The sequence below is a fragment of the Chiloscyllium plagiosum genome, unplaced genomic scaffold (genome assembly GCF_037043375.1).
Source record: "Chiloscyllium plagiosum isolate Xiang-an unplaced genomic scaffold, Cpla_swu_hap1 HiC_scaffold_21, whole genome shotgun sequence".
In the NCBI taxonomy this organism is placed as follows: Eukaryota; Metazoa; Chordata; class Chondrichthyes; order Orectolobiformes; family Hemiscylliidae; genus Chiloscyllium; species Chiloscyllium plagiosum.
This window is the reverse complement of record NW_028270159.1, coordinates 25,632,094-25,653,963: the sequence shown is the minus strand read 5'-3', so window position 1 is coordinate 25,653,963 and position 21,870 is coordinate 25,632,094. Positions and strand designations below refer to the sequence as shown.

Here is a 21,870-nt window from a genome sequence, read left to right as displayed (position 1 = left end):
AGGCATCTGGATGGGTACATGAATAGGAAGAGTTTAGAGGGATATGGGTCAAGTGGTGGCAAATGGGACTAGATTTGGTTAGAATATCTGATCAGTATAGATCTGCTTCTGTGCTGTACATCTCTATGACTCCATGACTTTTTAAACAGCTAATTTCACCACAAGCCATTTCGTTTATATACGTTACATCAGTGAAAACTCAAAACTGTCAAAACCAATCTCTTCAAAATAATCTTACAGTACAATTCTCTTAAAAATTAATCTTCATATACATCCAGTACTTTATTCCCGAGCAGCCATTTTGTGGAATAAATTGCACTCCAATTTTTGCATGGTTGTTCAAATGGAAGTTATACCACTAGGGCATCAAAAATACGATATGTTCTCAGTTAAAACTACCCCCAAGAAATTTGAGTTTTGAGCTGAGTAATGCAGAGGTAACTACCAGATGTCACTTCTTATCTGTTGCTAGAGGGGTCAAATTAAATCCAGCTTCATGACCTAATTAAGTTTGATACTTTGCCACCTAGAACCATTCCCTTAAGTATTCATCATTTTGCATCTCAGATGGCCATTGCTCTGATTGTGTAACTTTGTTAGCCATACTCAACATCTAAGCAAAGCTTATCCTGATACATATCTTCTTGAACCCATGGCTCCTGGTCCAGAGGCAGGGACACTATCACAAGAACCCTTCAAGCTATACCTTCATTGTTTTAAAATTTAGTTTTCTAAATCTTCTAATCAACCTGTTCAGAGATGTTATTACAAATGGGAATTGCAGCAGATGGAAATTGAATCTGAGTCTCTTGGTACTGAGGTAGAGACACTACCACCGTGCCACAAGATGGCCCAAGCTATACCTTCATTGCTAACGTTTCCAACACAAATCAGCTGGTTCTTGTATATATGTCTACAAAATTAAATTATTTCAAACATGACCTGGTCAGAATGAGGGCTAAAATAATTATAGCATGTTTCCCATGAGATGAGAGCATGAGAATGCCTCAGAATGCAATGCTTACTCCCAACTGATTCATTCACACAGAATTTTTCTTCACATTTTCATAAAATACCAAAATTGTTAAGAACAATGAACACAAATTGAAGTTCACATTGATTAAATGAACCTAAACATGAACACTTAAAAGTTTTTGCAAAACTGTCTGTTTGTGCCACTGATTTTTTAAAAAAAGTTATAATTTCCCAATGTCATTATTTTAATGCTAGTTATTTATTTTCATTGAATTATTGTTATTAATGGAAATATTAGGTTAGTACTATCTTAGTTAGACAGCATAACACTTAGAACTTTTTTAAAAAATTAATCTCTTGCACTATATTGTAACTTTAATTTTAGAAAGTTCATAGATTTTCTATGGCATTGAGCTTGACGAAACAAATATATCTAATTTTTGCCTCTTTCACTCTGTACCCTGGCGTCTGTTTGTCTTGGTTCCTAATCACTTTAACAATGGCTGATTGTCCTTTGCCAACAAACCATTCCCTCTTTCCTTAATCATTGATTGTTCACACAATTATTCCTCTCTAGTATTGAGCTCTCTTTCTTTGTTGCTGCCTCTCATATGTATGCATTGTTTACATCGTATCTCCAGGCCCTGGTGATCAATGTCAAACAAAGTTAAAAATCACACAACACCAGGTTATAGTCCAACAGGTTTAATTGGAAGCACACTAGCTTTCGGAGCGATGTTCCTTCATCAGTGCACTACCATCTGATGAAGGAGCATCACTCCGAAAGCTAGTGTGCTTCCAATTAAACCTGTTGGACTATAACCTGGTGTTGTGTGATTTTTAACTTTGTACACCCCAGTCCAACACTGGCATCTCCAAATAATGTCAAACAAAGAATGATGAGGTAACATAGGACTGGAACACATGAAGTAACTCAATAATGATGGACAAAAGAACAAAGGAGAGAAAGTAGAGGTGATGAATGAAATGACTTGACTTTTAACTTACAATGGAAGGTTTACTTTGTACTACTCAGGTAGGTAAAGGAACTTACGCTGTTCAATGCATGAAATCGTGTTTAATCACACATCTACCTGCAATTGCCCAACTAAAATATAATTGCCTAACTTCCATTAAACTCACCATTACCTTGACAGCAATATATATTGCTTCATGATAAACAGAGTGCAGCAGTAGTACAAGTTAAAGCAAATATAATTGAAGGAATGCAAAAGGAAAACATTCCACACAGGACAATCGTTAACAGATTCCACATTGACCATCACAGTTTAAATTGACATTAGGACATAAAGAAATTCTACAAACCAGAGTTTTTCTTTTTAAGCACATTTATTGGCAATTAATTAACATTTTGCTGACAAAGGTCCTGTGACAAATAAACAGGGCGGCAAGGTGACTCAGTGATGAACAGTACTGCCTCACAGCAACAGGGACCCGGGTTCGATTCCACCCTTGGGTGACTGTCTGTGTGGAGTTTGCACATTCTCCGTGTTTGTGTGGGTTTCCTCTGGGTACTCCAGTTTCCATCCATAGTCTAAAGATGCCTATGTTAATTTGATTAGCCATTGAAAATGCAGGATTACAAAGATAGGGTTTGTCTGAGTGTGCTGCTCTTCAGAAATTTGGTGTGGACTCGATGTACTGTAACTGCTGAAACTAGGGTGACCTAGTACTTGATTTCACAAAAACATCCAAGTTGGAATAACCAAGCTTGCAGCATGAAGACATTTGTGTTCACAATTCTCCAGCCTATACTCCGAAAGAATATGTGCATCCAAGCCTTTTAAAAACTACCAGAGATGTTTACATTCTGCAACATACTTATAGACTCCATAAATCATGCAAATACAAAATTCACCAGAAAGTTTCATAAAACTTTTGCTTGAAGATTCAAACATGGTAATTTGTTGTAAACACATCTGGCACTTTGCTGACCCCCCCCAAAAAAGGACTTTACACATAGGTTTCAAGTCAAATGTAGTATTCACAGTTCTGAATAAGTTTAAATACATTGTAGTTAAGTGACTGATTCATTTGGTCAGGGAAGCAGGGCATATAGTAATCATTTACACCATCTGGTTTGTCACATAAGTGAATTTCAAAGCCAACAACAGCAGGCTTATTGAGGTGCCCTTTGTCGATACTCTTTCGTCAATAGTCCAGTCAAACAGCACCTGCTTAGCAATAAACTTTTCGTTAATGCTCCATTTTGGTTCTACCTCATTGCTGTCTTGATTCAAATTGGGTCAAAACAGCTGAACTCCAGAGGAGAGGTGAAAGTGAATGCCCTAAACATTAAGAGCTCATTTGACAGAACTCCAGACTCAACGACTTCTAACAAACTTGAGTCAATGGGAATTGAAGGGGGTGTTGGAACTATCTGTTGTCTGGAATTATACCAAACATAAAGGAAGATGGTGTAGTTGTTAAAAGGTCAGTCATCACTGCTGCAGGACATCAGTGCAGGAGTTCCTCAGGCAAGTGTCCTGAGCTCAAATGGTTCTCCTCAATGACCTTCCCTCTATCATAAGGACAGAAATAGGGATGCTACAATTATCAAGTGCCATTCATACCTCCTCAGGTACTGAACATGTCCATGTCATGTCCAAATGCAGCAAGACTTCAACAATGTCCAGGTTTTGACTGACAAGTAACTTTCAATGACCTTCTCCAGAAAGTGAGAACCTAACCATCACCCTTGAAATTTAATGACATTACCATTACTGAACCCTCCATTACCAACATCCTAGGGCTGCCCATTGACCAGAAACCAAATTGGACTAGTTATAAGTACTGTTGCTGCAGCCACAGGTCAGAGCTAGGAATCCTGCAGCAAGGAAGTCAGCTCCTGACTTTCCAAAGCCTATCCACATCTTCAAGGAACAAGTCAGGAGGGTGTTACTCCCCACTTGACTGGATGAGTGAAGTTCCAACAACACTTAAGACATATGTCACCATCCAGGATAAAAACAGCCACTTGATTGGTATTACATTTAGAAATTTTCAACTCTACACTACTGACACACAATAGCAGCAGTACACATCAACTTCAAGACAGATTGCAAAAATTTTCCAAGGCTCTTTAGTTGGCAAGTTCCAAATGCACAACCAACTCAAAACACAAGGGAAGATTTACTAGGGTGTTGCTGGGACTGAAGGGTTGGGAGTGAAAGGGAGAGGCTGAATTGGGTGGAGCTTTTCTCTCTGGAGCTTCAAAAGGCTGAGGAATGACCTTTGAGGTTTATAAAATGAAGAGCATGGATAGGGTAAATAGCCAAGGTCTTTTTCCTAAGATGGTATAGGTTATAGGTAGGAGTGGAAAGATTTGAAAAAGACCCAAGAGGTATACAGAATGAGCTGCCAGAGGAAGTGATGGAGGCTGGTACAATTGCAACATTTAAAAGGCATCTGGATGAGTATATGAACAGAAAGGATTTAGACAGATATGGGCCAAATGCAGACAAATGGGACTAGGTCAGATTAGGATGTCTGGTTGACACAGACAAATTGGACCGAACGGTCAGTTTCCATGCTGCATGACTCTATGGCAGCAGAGGCACAGTAAGTCATCACATGCAAGTTCCTTTTCAAGCCACTCATCATCCTGACTTTGAATATATGACTATTCCTTTATTGCTGCTGAAAATCCTAGAACACCCTCTTTTACAGCACTGTGGGTGTACCTACACCAAATGAACTACAGCAGTTCAAGAAAGCAACTATTACCACCTTCTCAAGGGATGGGCCATAAATGCTAATCCAGCCAGCAAAGCTCCCAAAATGATTTTTTTTTTCAAAAAGCTATCAATGCAAATAATATTTGAATACTGCTCCTCAACTGAAGTTTATTCATGGAGGAATTTCAAAGTAAAATCATCCATAACACTGAATCAGCATACATAAGGAGAAACTGGCAACAGCAAGGTCAGCAACTAGAAGACTGGATTTAAAATAAGTGTCCTAAGAATCAGAGGAGAAAAGCTATCTCATTAAAAAAACGTGATATGATCTTGAGTATAGATCCTGAAAGTGAATCAAATTCAATTGTAACTTTCAAAAGAAAAGCTGATATACAAATGAAAAGAGGAGAGAAAATTGCTCTGTGCAAAGAGCAAGGAAGTGGGATTATTTGGACAGCTCTTTCCAAGAGACCGATGGGTTGTGTGTGATCCTTCTGTGTATTTTCATTATCCAAGCTGATATTAACACCTGACAAGTGAGATCCCAGACTGAAACTTGGCTTGACAGATTTTCCTTTGGTTTGGTTTGGTTTGGTTTTAACAGTGATCTCTCACTGAAACACAGCATTTAATAGTGCGGGTTTTATTTTAACAATAAAATAGAAGTTTACAACAAAAGAAACAAGGATAAGCATATAAATCACATTAAATTTGTGATATAAACAGATAAAGATTTAGAAATATAATCCTATTGATCCCAAAATACTCCACAATTCCATTAAAACCCAAAACAACTTATTTTATAAATTGAAAAGAAATTCAGCAACTTTTGAGTAGTACCCAAAACACACCTTGTATCATACACCAAAATACTACTCGTACAGTACTCACATCAGGGTCCATGTATACAAAAATCCATTAATTATAAAAGGTAGGCCTCAAAAATAAAATTTTAAAAAGAAATCACCATAGCCACAAAAATACATACATCACAACAATTCTGATTCTGTTCCTTGAACTTATATATGACACATAGCCTACTAAGCAAGGCCAAAATCTTAGCGTACTACTGACCTCAAATCTTTCCAATAGCCGGTAATTGCAACACAAAAAACAACAGTACAAATCAATTTTGAGATACCCTTATATTTTCTTATCTGTACATTACAGGTTACATTTTATTTTAAGCCTTTGATGACACAACTTTATACAGACACAACTAGTCATTAAAATGAATGATCTTAAAATGAATCATCATTAGCAATTAATAATTTGCAATATTAGAATGGTGTCTTGTTTTTAATCACTCATTAGACATGGGCATCACTAGCTGGGCCAGCATTTATTTCCTGTTCCTAGTTGCCCTTGTGATAAGCATGGTCAGGAGTCACATTCACTTGATTCTACAAATAACCAAAACTGACAATTTATTAAATTAACTACAAATAGATTCATTAAAATTGGGTTTAGATTAGGAGATTGAGAAGTTTGCAGGCATGAATTTGCAATTTGACCATATTATTTTTATCATTTCCCAACTTTGGTTTGGACTTTTTGCTTCAATGAATTCTATGACAATCTTTTGGAATTTGGATGGAATCAGTGGCTTTCTATCTTGGGTACTGTCAAATTTCTGACACTAACTTATAGACAAATTCCAAATTCATACCTGTAAACCTGGCAACTTAATTTAAGTACATGATTGCACATACCAATTTGTGGTTAATTAAGTAAATATCAGTTTTGGTTATCCATAAACCACTCTCAACAATACTGTCATGGACAGATGCGTCTGTGGCAGTTGGATTGGCAAGCATGAGGTCAAATATGTCTTTCCGTCGGTTTTCTCACCATCTGCCGCAAACCCAGTCCAGTAGCTATGTCCTTCAGTTCTCGACCAGCTCGGTCTGCACTGGTGCTGCTGAGCCACTCTTAACGGAGTATGTGGAAATCTCCACAGCAGAGTACATTCTACACCTTTTCCACCCTATGCTTCCTCCAAGTGCTATTCAACATGCAGCATTCATCAGCTAAGGGGTGGACGCTAAATGATAATCAGCTGTATTATCAAGAATGATGGTGGTTTCGAAGGTATTGTCTGTAAGGTAAGATTCCAAGAGAATGACTAGGTCAGGCTGTTGTTTGATTAGTCCATGACACAAAACTCCCAATTTTAGCACAAGCCCCAAGGTATTAGTACGCAAATCTTTGCAAAGTCAGCAGAGCTATGCTTGCCATTGTTGTTTCTGATGCCATGGTCGATGCCAGATGGTCCGTCTGCTTTCATTCCCTTTTTGAGATTTTCTAGCAATTGTTGTGACTGAGTGGTTTCCTTGGACACTTCAGAGGGCATTTAAGAGTTAACCACATTACTTTTGCATGGCACTATCACCAAGCTAAATGAGATTTACTTCAAACAGATCCAGTGACACAAGATTGGGCATTCATGAGCCGACAGCCGCAACAGAATCATAAACAGAATCGTACTCCAACACAATCTGCAAACTCATAGCTGGCATATGACCCTATTTTACCATTACCATCAAGCCAGGGGATAAGCCCTGATTCGGCAATGCATGCAGGAAGGCACACCAGAAGCAGGACAGGCATATCTAAAAGCAAACTGTCAACCTAGCGAAGCCACAAAGTAGGATTACTCGTGCGCTAAACAATATAAGCGAAGTTAAGCTCCTGCATAACCAACAGAGCAGAAGTAAGTTCGTTCTACGGTCCTGCCACATCTATTCAAGAATTGTGGTGGACAATTAAACAACTTACTAGGTGAGGAGGCTCCAAAATACTCTCATCCTCAAATAATGGGGGGACCCAGACATCAGTGCAAAAGTTAAGACTGAAGCATTTGCAAATTGTTGAACACCCACCATTACTGTGCAAGCCTTCAATTCAATTCATTCCACATGATATCAGCGAACAGTCAGAGGCACTGGGTAATCAAAAAACTTGGCCGTGACAAAACTCCAGCAATACTACTGAACGTTTGTGCCCCTGGCCGAGCTGTTCCAGTACACAGTGCCATGGAGTCATACATCGCAGAAACAGACCTTTTGGTCCAATGAGTTCATGCCAAACATAATCCCAAACTAAGCCAGTCCCACCTGCCTGCACCTGGCCCATATCCCTCCAAACCTTTCCTATTCACATAATTATCCAAATGTCTTTTAAACGTGGTAAATGTACCCACATTCACATTTCCTCTGGAAGTTAATTCCACACATTAAGCACGCTGTTAAAAATTGCCCCAGTCATTTTTTTTTAAAATCGGTCTGCTCTCATCTTAGAAATATGCCCCCCAGTCTTGAAATCCCCCAAACATCAAGAAAAAAATACCTGTCAGTCACCTTATCTATACCCCTCATACCTTACCTATAATCCTCTATAAAAGGTCACCTCTGAACCTCTATGCTCCAGTGAAAAAAGTCCCAGCTTATCCAGCCTCTCCTTATAACTTGAAGCCTCCATTCCCAGTAACATCCTGGTAAATCTCTTCTGAAACCTCTCCAGCTTAATAATACCCTTCCTATAACTGGGTGACCAGAACTGGACACACTATTCCAGAAGCGACCTCACCAATATCATGTACAACCTCAATATAATGCAATGCCTTCTTAACCACACAATCCATGTGATGCAAACTTCAAACAGTTATGCATCTGAACCCCTAGGTCTCTGTTATACAATTAAAAATGGGGCCTTGGGCAGTGTTGTAGAAGTTTTGCCTTTGTTTGTTTTAACCAAAATATAATACCTCACATTTATCCAAATTAAACTTCAATTGCAACTTTTCAGCCGATTATATCAAATAAACAAGATTTCTCTGTAATCTTAGATAACCTTCTTCACCATCCACGATACTACCAATCTTGGTGTCATCTGCAAACTCACTAACCATGCTTTCTATATTCTCATCTTAATCATTTGTATAAATGACAAAGTGGACCCAGCACAGATCCCTGTAGAACACAACTAGTCACAGGTTTCCGGTCTGAAAAACAACCCTCTACCATCACTGTGCCCCCCTACTGTCAAGCCAATTTTGTATCTAATAGGCAAACTCACCCCAAATCCCATGTGATCTAACTTTACTAATTAGTCTGCCGTGTGGAACCTTGTCGAAGACTTTACATAATTACAAGTAAACAATGTCTACCGCTCTGCTCTCAATCTTCTTGGTTACTTCCTCAAAAACTCAATCAAATTTGTAAGGCATGATTTCCCTCACAAAATCATACAGCTACACCACAGCCATCTTCACAACAAGTGACCAATTTCCCATGCATGTCCTGTATACAAAAAAAAGGACAAAATCCACTTAATGACCCATCTACTCAATCACCAATAAAATGATAAAGGTGTCACTAACAGTGCTAAAATAGCACTTACTTACAATAAACTGCTCACCAACGCTCAGGTAAGGATCTGCTGGGGCCAATCAGTTCCTGATCTCATGGCTCAAGTATGGTCAAATAAAGAAAAGAACTGAATTCCAGAGGTGAGTTGAGAGAGGGATAGCTCTTGACATTAGGCTGTACGTTACTATCAACATTCTAGAGGTTACCACTGACCAAAAACTCAACTGAACTCACTATAGAAACACAGCGGCTACAACAGGAAGTCACAGACTAGGAATAATACAACAAGTTTCTCACTTCCAGACTCCCCAAAGCCTAATCACCATCTATAAAAGCACAAGTGTGGATTGTATTGGAATATTCCATACTTGCCATTAGATAAATGCTATTCCAACAACACTCAAGAAGCTTGCCACCATTCAGGACAAAGCTGTCTGCTAGACAGTCACCACATCCACAAACATCTATTCCGTAGTAGCAGCAGTATATACTATTTATGATATGCAATGCAGAAATTCACCCAAGATCCTTAGACATCCACAGCGCAGTAATTCAAGGCAGTTCACCACTGCCTACTCCAGGGCACTAAAAATGGACAATAAATGCTGGCCAGGACCCATGTACCGCCAGTGAATTAAAACTCCCAAAGCCTGGCCACCATCTACAAGGCACAAATCAGAAGTGTGATGGAACACTTCCCACCTGCCTGGGTGTGCTGCTCCAACAAAGAAGCTAACATTGGCAAGGAAAACCTCCTGCTGATAACCACATACTGCACCTCTCAGCTGATGAATCAGTACTTCAAGCTGAACACCACTAGGAGGAAGCACTGAGGGTAGCAAGAACATACTCTGCGTGGGGAACTTCAATGTCCATCTCCAACAATGGCTCTACAGCACCAGTATGCTTTTATTATTCTCAATTTCAAGGCATTAATTAACTGATATAATGTTTTGTCCATCATTTGCTTTCATATCTTGACGTGTTCCTTGATTTGGTCACCATATACTTATATACTCAGACCACCTTTTGTTACTGCATCCCTTTCAAATGATATTTTCAAACATCTTTGTTTTAGGCATCCACCATCTGGTATCCTTTATTTTATCTGTCAAAGATCTCATTTTCTGATGCATGACACTCAATTTGTAATTTATTTTCAGCTCCAATACTGCATCATTCATGTAGCGTATTTCTCTTTCTCCTGCCTACATGCAAGTGTAAAGTAAATACCAAGCGCATTATACGTCAGCATGCTTCTTTTCTTTCTCCTATCTATCATTACTGATAGTATCTCACCTGTCATTCAACCTTCAGAGTCTTTAATCCCCATTTTGGTAATATGTCCTTGGTAAGATGTTGTTTTCTCACTTTTCTTCCCCCTCCATTTGCTTTCCTTTCACAGGTATTGCTCTGAAAACTCATTTTGTTCTGATTCCTCACCCCAAGACATTATTTTTGATCTAAAAGTGAATACTTCTTATGTTTTCATCCTTCAACATTTCAAGGTCAAAATGGTCACACTTTTACTCTCTTTTCCAATATTCTCAGTCTCAATTCAACTTTTACCTCAAGACGATAATGAACTGCCAGAATATGCATGCACATTCTTTATGTAATTTCTAAAACAGTTTCATCATCATTTCATCTGTTTGATTTCTAAACATATTATACTGGGAAGAATCCATTCATAGAACTTCTTATAGGTTGCTTAAAAAAAAGTATTTGCCAACTCAGATCACTTTCTTGTTAAACCTGTATCAGTCTCTCTTCTGTCAGCTTTCACTCCAAGGCCATAACCGATTGATATATTCTTGATGTTCCTTCACCATAATTCCATTTATATTGCCTATTACATTTGCCAAATCAGTTAACATAATCTTAATACTTCACAATGTCATCATGAAATACTTCTATTTCCTGGTCACTGGAATCTTGAGGCATAAACTTGTACTGGCCACCACATCAAAAGGCTTCCTTTCGATCTTAATCGTGATTGCTCAGAGATTATCCAATAACCTTTAACTAATCTCTTGTACATTATTTACTAGCGTACCCAATCCATCTCTAATGTTTCTTACTTCCCAAGAAGTAAAGCTTTTGATTCATATAACCAAATTCTAACCATCTTACCACGACAAATCCTAGTACATCAAAGCAAGATCTATGACCTACAGTTGTAAAGCTTTCCCCACCAGATACAAAAGCCTTGCGTTCCAAAGTGCTGTTCAAGAAATTACCTTTAATTGAATGTAATGGGCTCATAAACTGATGCCTCATGGAGTTCTGGTCAATTCTTTTGTAAATTTGTTGGTGTCTTTTATTGAGGAAGGACTTCTCCTTCCCAAATTTACATGACTAGAAATATTCCATACCTCAAATCAGCCAAAGCGGATGGCCCCCTAGACTATGAAAAAAATGTAATTGTATTTATGATCAAAAAGGTAATAGAAGTGTTGCTCAAATATGACGTAGGCAGTCAAGAAGTATGATTTATACAGAGCCTGTACTGGGTCAAAAAGTGAGCATCAGGATAAAAGAGGGGCAATCAGGCAATTCTCAAGTAAGACAAGGCTGCGTACTGTTGCCAAAACATTTCAAACTGTGCACAGAGCAAACATTCAGAGAATCAGGTGTACTTCCAGGTCTAACAACTGGAGGCAAGAACTAAACCTGCAGTATAATGGCACTAATTACAGAAACACAACAGTCCCATAAAGTATCCAGATCAAGTAAAATCTAGGAGTTTACAGTTTGGAAGAAGTAGAAACACAAAAGTCAAAAACAGTGATAGTTAGTAGGAATACATTAAAAGAAACTTGAGTGAAGATTGAAACAAAACCAGAAGTTGCTGGAAAAACTCAGGTCTGGAAACATCTGTAAAGAGGAATCCGGGTTAACCTTTCGGGTCTGGTGCCCCTTCCTCAGAACCTTCACAGATGCTGCCAGACCTGCTGAGCTTTTCCACCATCTTCTAGTTTTGTTTCTGATCTGCAGCAGCTGATCGAAGTGGGTTACACTGTAATAAGTAGATAAATTTGTTAATTTAGAATAAATGATAACAGAAGATGGCAGATGTGATGAGCAAATTAGAAAATAGATATGGATAGAAGTAATTTCGTGAAAATAAAGGATGTATTAACAACAAACTAAAGATTCTATCCGCTTCTCCATATTCCTCAAAGTCCAGGACAACAGGCACATGAGAAAAAGGTCAGGCATTGGTCATTCAGCCATTTGAGGCAAATCTGTCATTCAATGATATCTTAGATGATCTTCAAGCTCAACATCATTTTCCTGTACAATTGCCATATCCATTGATGGTTTAGAAAAGGAGAAATCTATCAATCCCAGTCTTGAAAATATTCAATGACTGAGCTTCCACAGTCCTCTGGGGCAGAGAATTCCAAAGATTCACCACCATCTGTTGATCCGCCATCTGCCCCCTATTCTGAGAATAAGATCTATGAAATAAAATGGAAGATTTTAAAAACATGGATGCTAAACGTGTTTAAAAATTCCATGTACAACCTGCAAGACAAATACAGAAGAACCTAAGACTGCAAGAGCAAAAGTGACATCTCGATAAGAAAATGCCAGTATTTCAGCCATTTGACTACAGATGAAAGCTATAGAGATCTCTTCCAGCAGGCAAAGTGAAGGGCAGTAGAAAAGGTAGTGGCATAGATGTCATTAGGTGCTAGATGTCAGTATTCACATAGAAGTTACAGTGGTTGAGAGAGGATGGCACAAGACAGCACATCAGGACAACAGATCACCTGCCAGGAGAAGCTACAAGCAAAAACTAACTGTGGCCTATCTTCACCCCGGAATTTCTCAATGGCATGAAGCCACCACTCCATGGGACTTCACCCAAGTGCTAATCACCTGGAGTCTGCCAACAGAAGCACTTATGCTACCTGGAGCCAGGTATATTGAACATTCTCTCAGTTCCATTCTGCAACTAACATCTTTCAGCTACCAAACACCCAGGTAACTTTAAACTAGAGTACTCTTTTAATCTCCAAGCATCTTTATTACAACATAAGTTAAAAATCAGGCTAAGGAGCCCAGATCAGGCTATGTATCACTCATTTACAAGTTATTTAATCTGTTAAAGTGTATTTTGTAGTCTACCAGAGTTCACTGAACGTTTTTAACTAATTTTGCTAAAACTCAGCTGCCAAAACAAACCACTTCTTCGGACCATCATTACTACAAGCAGTATCTCCAGCTCAGCAAGTACAACTGTTTCCAATCCTCTCTTTCTAGCTGTTAACTTCTTAAAGCAATGTTACCCCGACCTTTTAAGCGTAACAGGTTTCCACATGCTTCAACTACCCTTATCCCAGTAGCTACTGTTAAATTTAAGTTCCTAAGAATTAAAAATGCAAACATATGAATTAGATATTTACAACACACATCAAGTGGAACCTTATCCATTATCCTTTAATATATCCAGAGTGGGTGGCTCATGTCACTCAGGCATACAGAGGGGTGGAGATGACAACAGCTTAGCTGCAAATTTGATGCATTTCCACTTGAGTGTCTTCACAGAATCTCTACAGTGTGCAAACAGGCCAATTGGCCCAACATGTCCATACCAACCATCCAAAAGAGTATGCCACCCAGACCCATTCCCCTACCCTATTAGTCTACATTTCCCTTGTTTAATGCACCTAACCTACACAACCCTGAACACCATGGACAATTTAGCTTGGCCAATTTACCTAACTTGCACATCTTTGGACTGTGGGAGGAAACTGGAGCACCTGCAGGAAACCCATGCAGACACTGGGAGAAGGTGCAAACTCCACACAGACAGACAGAATCGTACCAGGGTCCGTGGTGCTGTGAGGCAGCAGTGCCACCTTGTACAAAAGGAAAAATGCTAAGCTTACTCTGGCAATTCTCACTGTCAATATTTCTGGTAATTGTGTTTCCAAGATAGGTGAAATAATCCTGGGTCTGTCATTGATTGTTATAGTAAATGGAATATACTTAGAATTTGATGTCAATTGGAGGAGTATTTTTGGCTTCCTTGGGCTGAAGAGTTAGTGCATAATCATCAGCTGGCTTTGAAAGTCAGCTCGTGATCCTTTGAAGGCCATACTCTGTCTTCATGTCACACTGAGTCATTGGCAAACAGCACCATGTATGATACTTTAGTTAAGAATTCCCTCATCTCAGTTTGAAAAGACTGCTACTTGTTCTGAATTGGACATTTCTTCTACCAGCATTTAAATCAAATGCCCCAGAAAGCACAGTAGCAAAGAATGTACTAAAGAGCACAGGAGCCATGACAGACTTCTGATTCCACCAAGTAGAGTGAAGTAGTGACTGGCAATTATTACATTGGGAAATTGCTGCATCAGATTTACAGCTTTATCAGCACCTTCCAAGTTAGGTCGAGACTTTTCACAAGGCCTCTCTATTTACTGAATCAAAGGTCTTTGTCAGGTGAACAAATGCATAAAGGAATCATATCTTTAGTTTTTGGCATTTCACTTATATTTGCCAAAGGATTATGATCATGTTGCAAGTGCCTCTGCTGTTTCAGTTGACCAGCTATCACAAAGAGCAAGTCTGCTCTACTGTCTTCACACAAATCTGATGTCTTTTTCCTTTTTTTTACAAATGATCATGGCACCGCTCAATCTCCGACAGAAAGATTTATTGGGACCACATTCTGTGATGTAATTGCGTGAGGATGATGCCTAATTTGGAGCTTCACAGATTTGTAATTTCTCGCGGGATTACAACTACATCTGGTACTTTATTTGATGACAGAGAAATGATGGATTTGTCAACCTCCATAACACTTTGACATGAGGTTCACTGGAAGTGTGTCCACACCTGTTGTTTTATTTAAAGCGGAGTGATTAAGCACTTACTTAAAGTACTCAGCCATGCACAGGTTGGTAACATTCCAGCCCATCAGGAGAGACCGGTTCTCAAGTACTGGTAGACTGAGTAGCTGAGGAATGAACACAGACAATTTTCAGGGGTTAATTGTGTTGATCAGCATAGATATAAATCTTTGACTTGTTTGGATCGCCCTACATCTTGCATTCTTTGCAGAGCCTCATACAGGTTCTTTCTGCTCTCCTGAAATTTCGGAGCAGAAGTTTCTTTGTTTCGCAGCCACAATGCATATTTTCCTGTTAAAAACCACACAACACCCGGTAATAATCCACAACAGGCTTATTTGGAAGCACAAGCTTTCAGAGCGCTGTTCCTTCATCAGGTAGCTGTGAAACAGGATCATAAGACACAGAATTTATAGCAAAATATTTCAGTTGCATGATGCTGTAATGATATAATAAAACAAACCTAGATTGCTATTAAGTCTTTCATCTTTTAGAATAGGCTGCAGATTTTGGCTCATGAATATGTAAATCGCAGAACTTGTTTCAAGTCACATTGTTAAGACAACTTAAGGTTTTATAAACTAAAGTGACATCACAACTCAGACAATGAATTAAAGGTGTGAAGTTAGAGACTGTCTGTATCCCAAACTGGTTCTATTTGCAAAGGAGGAATTTACAACATATTTCATTGATTGTCTGCATTTTGAGCAAAAAAAAGAGAGAGAAGGGGGAGAGAGGAGAGAGAGAGAGCGCGCGCGAGAGAGCGAGAGCAAGAGAGCGCGAGAGTGAGAGAGCGAGCGAGAGAGAGCGAGCGAGCAAGCGAGAGCGCGAGACAGAGAGAGCGCGAGAGAGAGAGCGAGCGCGAGAGAGAGAGCAAGCGCGAGAGAGAGCAAGCGCGAGAGAGAGCAAGCGCGAGAGAGAGCAAGCGCGAGAGAGAGCAAGCGCTAGAGAGAGAGAGAGCGAGCGTGAGAGAGCGAGCACGAGAGAGAGAGAGCAAGCGCGAGAGAGAGCAAGCGCGAGAGAGAGCAAGCGCGAGAGAGTGCAAGCGCGCGAGAGATAAAGCGCGCGAGAGATAAAGCGCGCGAGAGATAAAGCGCGCGAGAGCGAGAGAGCGCGCGAGAGAGAGACAGTGAGAGTGAGAGAGAGTGAGCGCGCGAGAGAGAGAGCGAAAGCGAGTGAGAGAAAGAGCAAGCGCGAGAGAGAGCGAGCGAGAGAGAGCGAGCGAGAGAGAGCGAGCGAGAGAGAGCGAGCGAGAGAGAGCGAGAGAGAGCGAGCGAGAGAGAGCGAGAGAGAGCGAGCGAGCGAGAGCGCGAGAGAGAGAAAGCGCACGAGACAGAGCGCGAGAGAGAGTGCGAGAGCGAGACAGAGGGCACGAGAGAGAGAGCGCGAGAGCGAGAGCGAGCGCGAGAGAGAGCGCGAGAGAGCGCGAGCGCGAGAGAGCGAGACAGCGCGAGCGCGAGAGAGAACGGGATAGAGAGAGCGCAAGAGAGAGCACGAGAGAGCGCGAGCACCAGAGAGAGCGAGCGCCAGAGAGAGCGAGCGCCAGAGAGAGCACGAGAACGCGCGCGAGAGAGCGCGCATGAGAGAGAGAGCGCACGAGAGCGAGCGCACGAGAGAGAGAGCGCGCGCGAAAGAGAGAGAGCGCGCACGAGAGAGAGAGAGCGCACGAGAGAGAGAGAGCGCACGAGAGAAAGAGAGCGCACGAGAGAAAGAGCGCGCACGAGAGAGAGAGACAGCGCGCGAGAGAGAGAGACAGCGCGTGAGAGAGAGAGACAGAGAGCGCGCGAGAGAGAGAGACAGCGCGCGAGAGAGAGAGACAGCGCGCAAGAGAGAGAGAGACAGCGCGCAAGAGAGAGAGAGACAGCGCGCAAGAGAGAGAGAGCGCGCACGAGAGAGAGAGAGCGCGCACAAGAGAGAGAGAGGGTGCACGAGAGAGAGAGAGCGCGCGCGAGAGAGACAGCGCGCGCGAGAGAGAGAGACAGCGCGCGCGAGAGAGAGAGACAGCGCGCGCGAGAGAGAGAGAGAGAGCGCACGAGAGAGACAGAGCGCACGAGAGCGCGCGCGAGAGCGAGACAGCGCGAGACAGACAGCGCGCGAGAGAGAGCGCGAGCGCCAGAGAGAGCGAGCGCCAGAGAGAGCGAGCGCCAGAGAGAGCGCGAGAACGCGCGCGAGAGAGAGAGCGCGCACGAGAGAGAGAGAGACAGCGCGCGAGAGAGAGAGAGAGAGAGACAGCGCGCAAGAGAGAGAGAGAGACAGCGCGCGAGAGAGAGAGAGAGGGCGCACGAGAGAGACAGAGCGCACGAGAGAGCGCGCGCGAGAGAGAGACAGCACACGCGAGAGAGAGAGCGAAAGCGAGTGCGAGAAAGAGCAAGCGCGAGAGAGAGCGAGCGCGAGAGAGCGAGCGCGAAAGAGAGCGCGAGAGAGAGAGCGCGAGAGAGAGAGCGCGAGAGAGAGAGCGCGAGAGAGAGAGCGCGAGAGAGAGAGCGCACGAGACAGAGCGCACGAGACAGAGCGCACGAGACAGAGCGCACGAGACAGAGCGCACGAGACAGAGCGCACGAGACAGAGCGCACGAGACAGAGCGCACGAGACAGAGCGCACGAGACAGAGCGCACGAGAGAGAGAGCACGCGAGAGAGTGCGAGAGCGAGACAGAGAGCACGAGAGAGAGCGCGCGAGAGCGAGAGCGAGCGAGAGCGAGCGCTAGAGAGAGAGCGCGAGAGAGCGCGAGCGCGAGAGAGCGAGAGAGCGCGAGCGCGAAAGAGAGAACGGGATCGAGAGAGCGCAAGAGAGAGCACCAGAGAGAGCGAGCGCCAGAGAGAGCGCGAGCGCCAGAGAGAGCGAGCGCCAGAGAGAGCACGAGAACGCGCGAGAGAGAGCGCGCATGAGAGAGAGAGCGCACGAGAGAGCGCGCGCGAGAGAGAGAGCGCGCACGAGAGAGAGAGAGCGTGCACAAGAGAGAGAGAGTGCGCACGAGAGAAAGAGAGCGCAGGAGAGAAAGAGAGCGCACGAGAGAGACAGCGCGCACGAGAGAGAGAGACAGCGCGAGAGCGCGAGAGCGAGACAGAGAGCGCGAGACAGAGAGCGCGAGACAGAGAGCGCGAGACAGAGAGCGCGAGACAGAGAGCGCGAGACAGAGAGCGCGAGACAGAGAGCGCGAGACAGAGAGCGCGAGACAGAGAGCGCGAGACAGAGAGCGCGAGACAGAGAGCGCGAGACAGAGAGCGCGAGACAGAGAGCGCGAGACAGAGAGCGCGAGACAGAGAGCGCGAGACAGAGTGCGCGAGACAGAGTGCGCGAGACAGAGTGCGCGAGACAGAGTGCGCGAGACAGAGTGCGCGAGACAGAGTGCGCGAGACAGAGTGCGCGAGACAGAGAGTGCGCGAGAGTGCAAGAGAGAGAGAGCGCGAAAGAGAGCGCGGAGAGAGAGAGCGCGGAGAGAGAGCGCGAGAGTGAGCGCGAGAGTGAGCGCGAGAGTGAGCGCGAGAGTGAGCGCGAAGGCGAGACAGAGAGAGGGCGAGACAGAGAGAGGGCGAGAGAGAGAGAGGGCGAGACAGAGAGAGGGCGAGACAGAGAGAGAGAGCGAGAGAGAGAGCGAGAGAGAGCGCGAGCGAGAGAGAGAGCGCGAGCGAGCGAGCGAGAGAGCGCGCGAGCGAGAGAGAGCGCGCGAGCGAGAGAGAGAGCGCGAGCGAGAGAGAGCGAGCGAGCGAGCGAGAGAGCGAGCGAGAGAGCGAGCGAGCGAGAGAGCGAGAGAGAGAGCGAGAGAGAGAGCGAGAGAGAGAGCGAAAGCGAGCGCGTGAGAGAACGAAAGCGAGCGCGAGAGAGAGTGAAAGCGAGCGCGAGAGAGAGAGCGCGAGAAAGAGAGAGCGCGAGAAAGAGAGAGCGCGAGAAAGAGAGAGCGCGAGAAAGAGAGAGCGCGAGAAAGAGAGAGCGCGAGAAAGAGAGAGCGCGAGAAAGAGAGAGCGCGAGAAAGAGAGAGCGCGAGAAAGAGAGAGCGCGAGAGAGAGAGAGCGCGAGAGAGCGAGCGCGAGAGTGCGAGCGCGAGAGTGCGAGCGCGCGAGAGCGAACAGGATGGAGAGAACGCGAGAGAGAGCGAGAGAGAGAGCGCGAGAGAGAGTGAGCGCCAGAGAGAGTGAGCGCCAGAGAGAGAGCGCACCAGAGAGAGAGCGCGCCAGAGAGAGAGAGAGCGCCAGAGAGAGAGAGAGCGCCAGAGAGAGAGAGCGCGCCAGAGAGAGAGAGCGCACCAGAGAGAGAGAGAGCGCCAGAGAGAGAGAGCGCAAGAGAGTGAGAGAACGTGAGAGTGAGAGAGAGCGCCCGAGACAGCGAGAGCGCGAGACCGAGAGAGAGTGAGAGAACGTGAGAGAGAGAGCGCGAGAGAGTGAGCGCGAGAGAGTGAGCGCGAGAGAGAGCGAGAGCGAGCGAGAGCGAGCGAGAGAGAACGAGAGAGAACGAGAGCGAGCGAGAGAGAGCGAGAGAGAGCGAGAGAGAGCGAGAGAGAGCGAGAGAGAGCGAGAGAGAGCGAGCGAGCGCGAGAGAGAGCGAGAGAGAGCGAGAGAGAGCGAGAGAGAGCGAGCGAGCGCGAGAGAGAGCGAGAGAGAGCGAGAGAGAGCGAGAGAGAGCGAGAGAGAGCGAGAGAGAGCGAGAGAGAGCGAGAGAGCGCACGGGATGGAGAGAGCGTGAGAGAGAGCACGAGAGAGCGCGAGCGCCAGAGAGCGCAAGCGCCAGAGAGCGCGAGAGCGCGCGCGCGAGAGTGAGAGCGCGAGAGCGAGAGAGAGAGAGAGCGCGAGAGCGAGAGAGAGCGCGCGCGCACGAGAGAGAGAGCGCGCGCGAGAGAGACAGAGTGACAGCGATCGAGAGAGAGAGAGAGAGACAGCGCGCGCGAGAGAGAGGGCGCACGAGAGAGAGAGAGGGCGCACGAGAGAGACAGAGCGCACGAAAGAGCGCGCGTGAGAGAGAGAGAGCGCGCGAGAGAGAGAGTCGCGCAAGAGACAGAGAGAGCGTGCACGAGACATATCGCATGAGAGAGCGCGCGAGAGAGAGAGAGAGACAGCGCGCGAGAGAGAGAGAGAGACAGCGCGCGAGAGAGAGAGAGACAGCGCGCGAGAGAGAGAGAGACCGCGCGCGAGAGAGAGAGAGTCAGCGCGCGAGAGAGAGAGACAGCGCGCGAGAGAGAGAGACAGCGCGCGAGAGAGAGAAAGCACGAGAGAGAGAGAGCGCGAGAGAGAGAGAGCGCGAGAGAGAGAGAGCGAGCGAGCGAGAGCGAGCGGGAGAGAGCGCGAGAGAGAGAGAGCGCGAGAGAGAGAGAGCGCGAGAGAGAGAGAGCGTGAGAGAGAGAGAGCGCGAGAGAGAGAGAGAGCGCGAGAGAGAGAGCGCGAGAGAGAGAGCGCGAGAGAGAGAAAGCGCGAGAGAGAAAGCGCGAGAGAGAGAAAGCGCGAGAGAGAGAGAGCGCGAGAGAGAGAGAGCGCGAGAGAGAGCGCGAGAGAGAGAGAGCGCGAGAATGAGAGAGAGCGAGCGCGCGAGAGAGCGAGCGAGCGAGAGCAAGCGGGAGAGAGCGCGAGAGAGAGAGAGCGCGCACGAGAGAGAGAGCGCGCACGAGAGAGAGAGCGCGCACGAGAGAGAGAGCGCGCGCGAGAGAGAGAGCGCGCGCACGAGAGAGAGAGCGCGCGCGAGAGAGAGAGCGCGCGCGAGAGAGAGAGAGCGCGCGCGAGAGAGAGAGAGCGCGCGCGAGAGAGAGAGAGCGCGCGCGAGAGAGAGAGAGCGCGCGCGAGAGAGACAGAGTGACAGCGATCGAGAGAGAGAGAGAGACAGCGCGCGCGAGAGAGAGAGAGGGCGCACGAGAGAGAGAGGGCGCACGAGAGAGACAGAGCGCACAAAAGAGCGCGCGTGAGAGAGAGAGCGCGCGAGAGAGAGAGTCGCGCAAGAGACAGAGAGAGCGTGCACAAGACATATCGCATGAGAGAGCGCGCGCGAGAGAGACAGCGCGCGAGAGAGAGAGCGAGCACGAGAGAGAGAGCGAGCGCGAGAGAGAGCGAGAGAGCGCGAGACAGAGAGAGCCCGCGAGAGAGAGTGAGAGAGAGCGAGCGAGAGAGAGAGAGCGAGAGCGAGAGAGAGCGAGAGAGCGCGAGAGAGAGAGAGCGCGAGAGAGTGAGCGCGAGAGAGAGAGAGAGAGCGAGAGAGAGTGAGCGAGAGCGAGCGAGAGAGAGAGAGCGCAAGAGAGAGAGAGCGAGAGCGCGAGCGCGAGAGAGCGCACGGGATGGAGAGAGCGTGAGAGAGAGCAGGAGAGAGCGTGAGAGAGAGCACGAGAGAGCGCGAGCGCCAGAGAGCGCGAGAGCGTGCGCACGAGAGAGAGTGAGAGCGCGAGAGAGAGAGCGAGAGCGCGAGAGAGAGAGCGCGCGCGCGAGAGAGAGAGCGCGCGCGCGCGAGAGAGAGAGCGCGCGCGCGCGCGCGCGCGCGCGCGCGAGAGAGAGAGCGCGCGCGCGAGAGAGAGAGCGCGCGCGCGAGACAGAGCGCGCGCGCGAGAGACAGAGCGCGCGCGCGAGAGACAGAGCGCGCGCGCGAGAGACAGAGCGCGCGCGCGAGAGACAGAGCGCGCGCGAGAGAGAGACAGCGCGCGAGAGAGAGACAGCGCGCGAGAGAGAGACAGCGCGCGAGAGAGAGACAGCGCGCGAGATAGAGAGACAGCGCGCGAGAGAGAGAGACAGCGCGCGAGATAGAGAGACAGCGCGCGAGATAGAGAGACAGCGCGCGAGATAGAGAGACAGCGCGCGAGAGAGACAGCGCGCGAGAGAGACAGCGTGCGAGAGAGAGAGACAGCGCGCGAGAGAGAGACAGCGCGCGAGAGAGAGAGACAGCGCACGAGAGAGAGAGAGAGAGACAGCGCGCGAGAGAGAGAGTCGCGCAAGAGACAGAGAGAGCGCGCATGAGAGAGCGCACGCGAGAGAGAGAGATAGCGCGC

The 21,870-nt window shown here is 46.0% G+C and overlaps 1 protein-coding gene across 5 annotated transcripts in view; it reads right to left on the bottom strand.

Moving 5' to 3' along the window:
• The window catches only part of LOC122564841 (nuclear receptor subfamily 6 group A member 1), a 426,486-nt gene that overhangs the window by 345,474 nt on the left and 59,142 nt on the right, over nt 1–21,870 (bottom strand). For 2 of the 5 annotated variants that reach the window (XM_087998431.1, XM_087998430.1), the window contains one exon: nt 14,941–15,023. The exons of the other annotated variants lie outside the window; for them this stretch is intronic. In XM_087998431.1, the coding sequence (XP_087854557.1) occupies nt 14,941–14,974 (34 nt within the window). In that variant the 5' untranslated portion in view covers nt 14,975–15,023. Of the gene's footprint in view, nt 1–14,940; nt 15,024–21,870 lie in introns of those variants that run through there. 5 annotated transcript variants of the gene reach the window in all.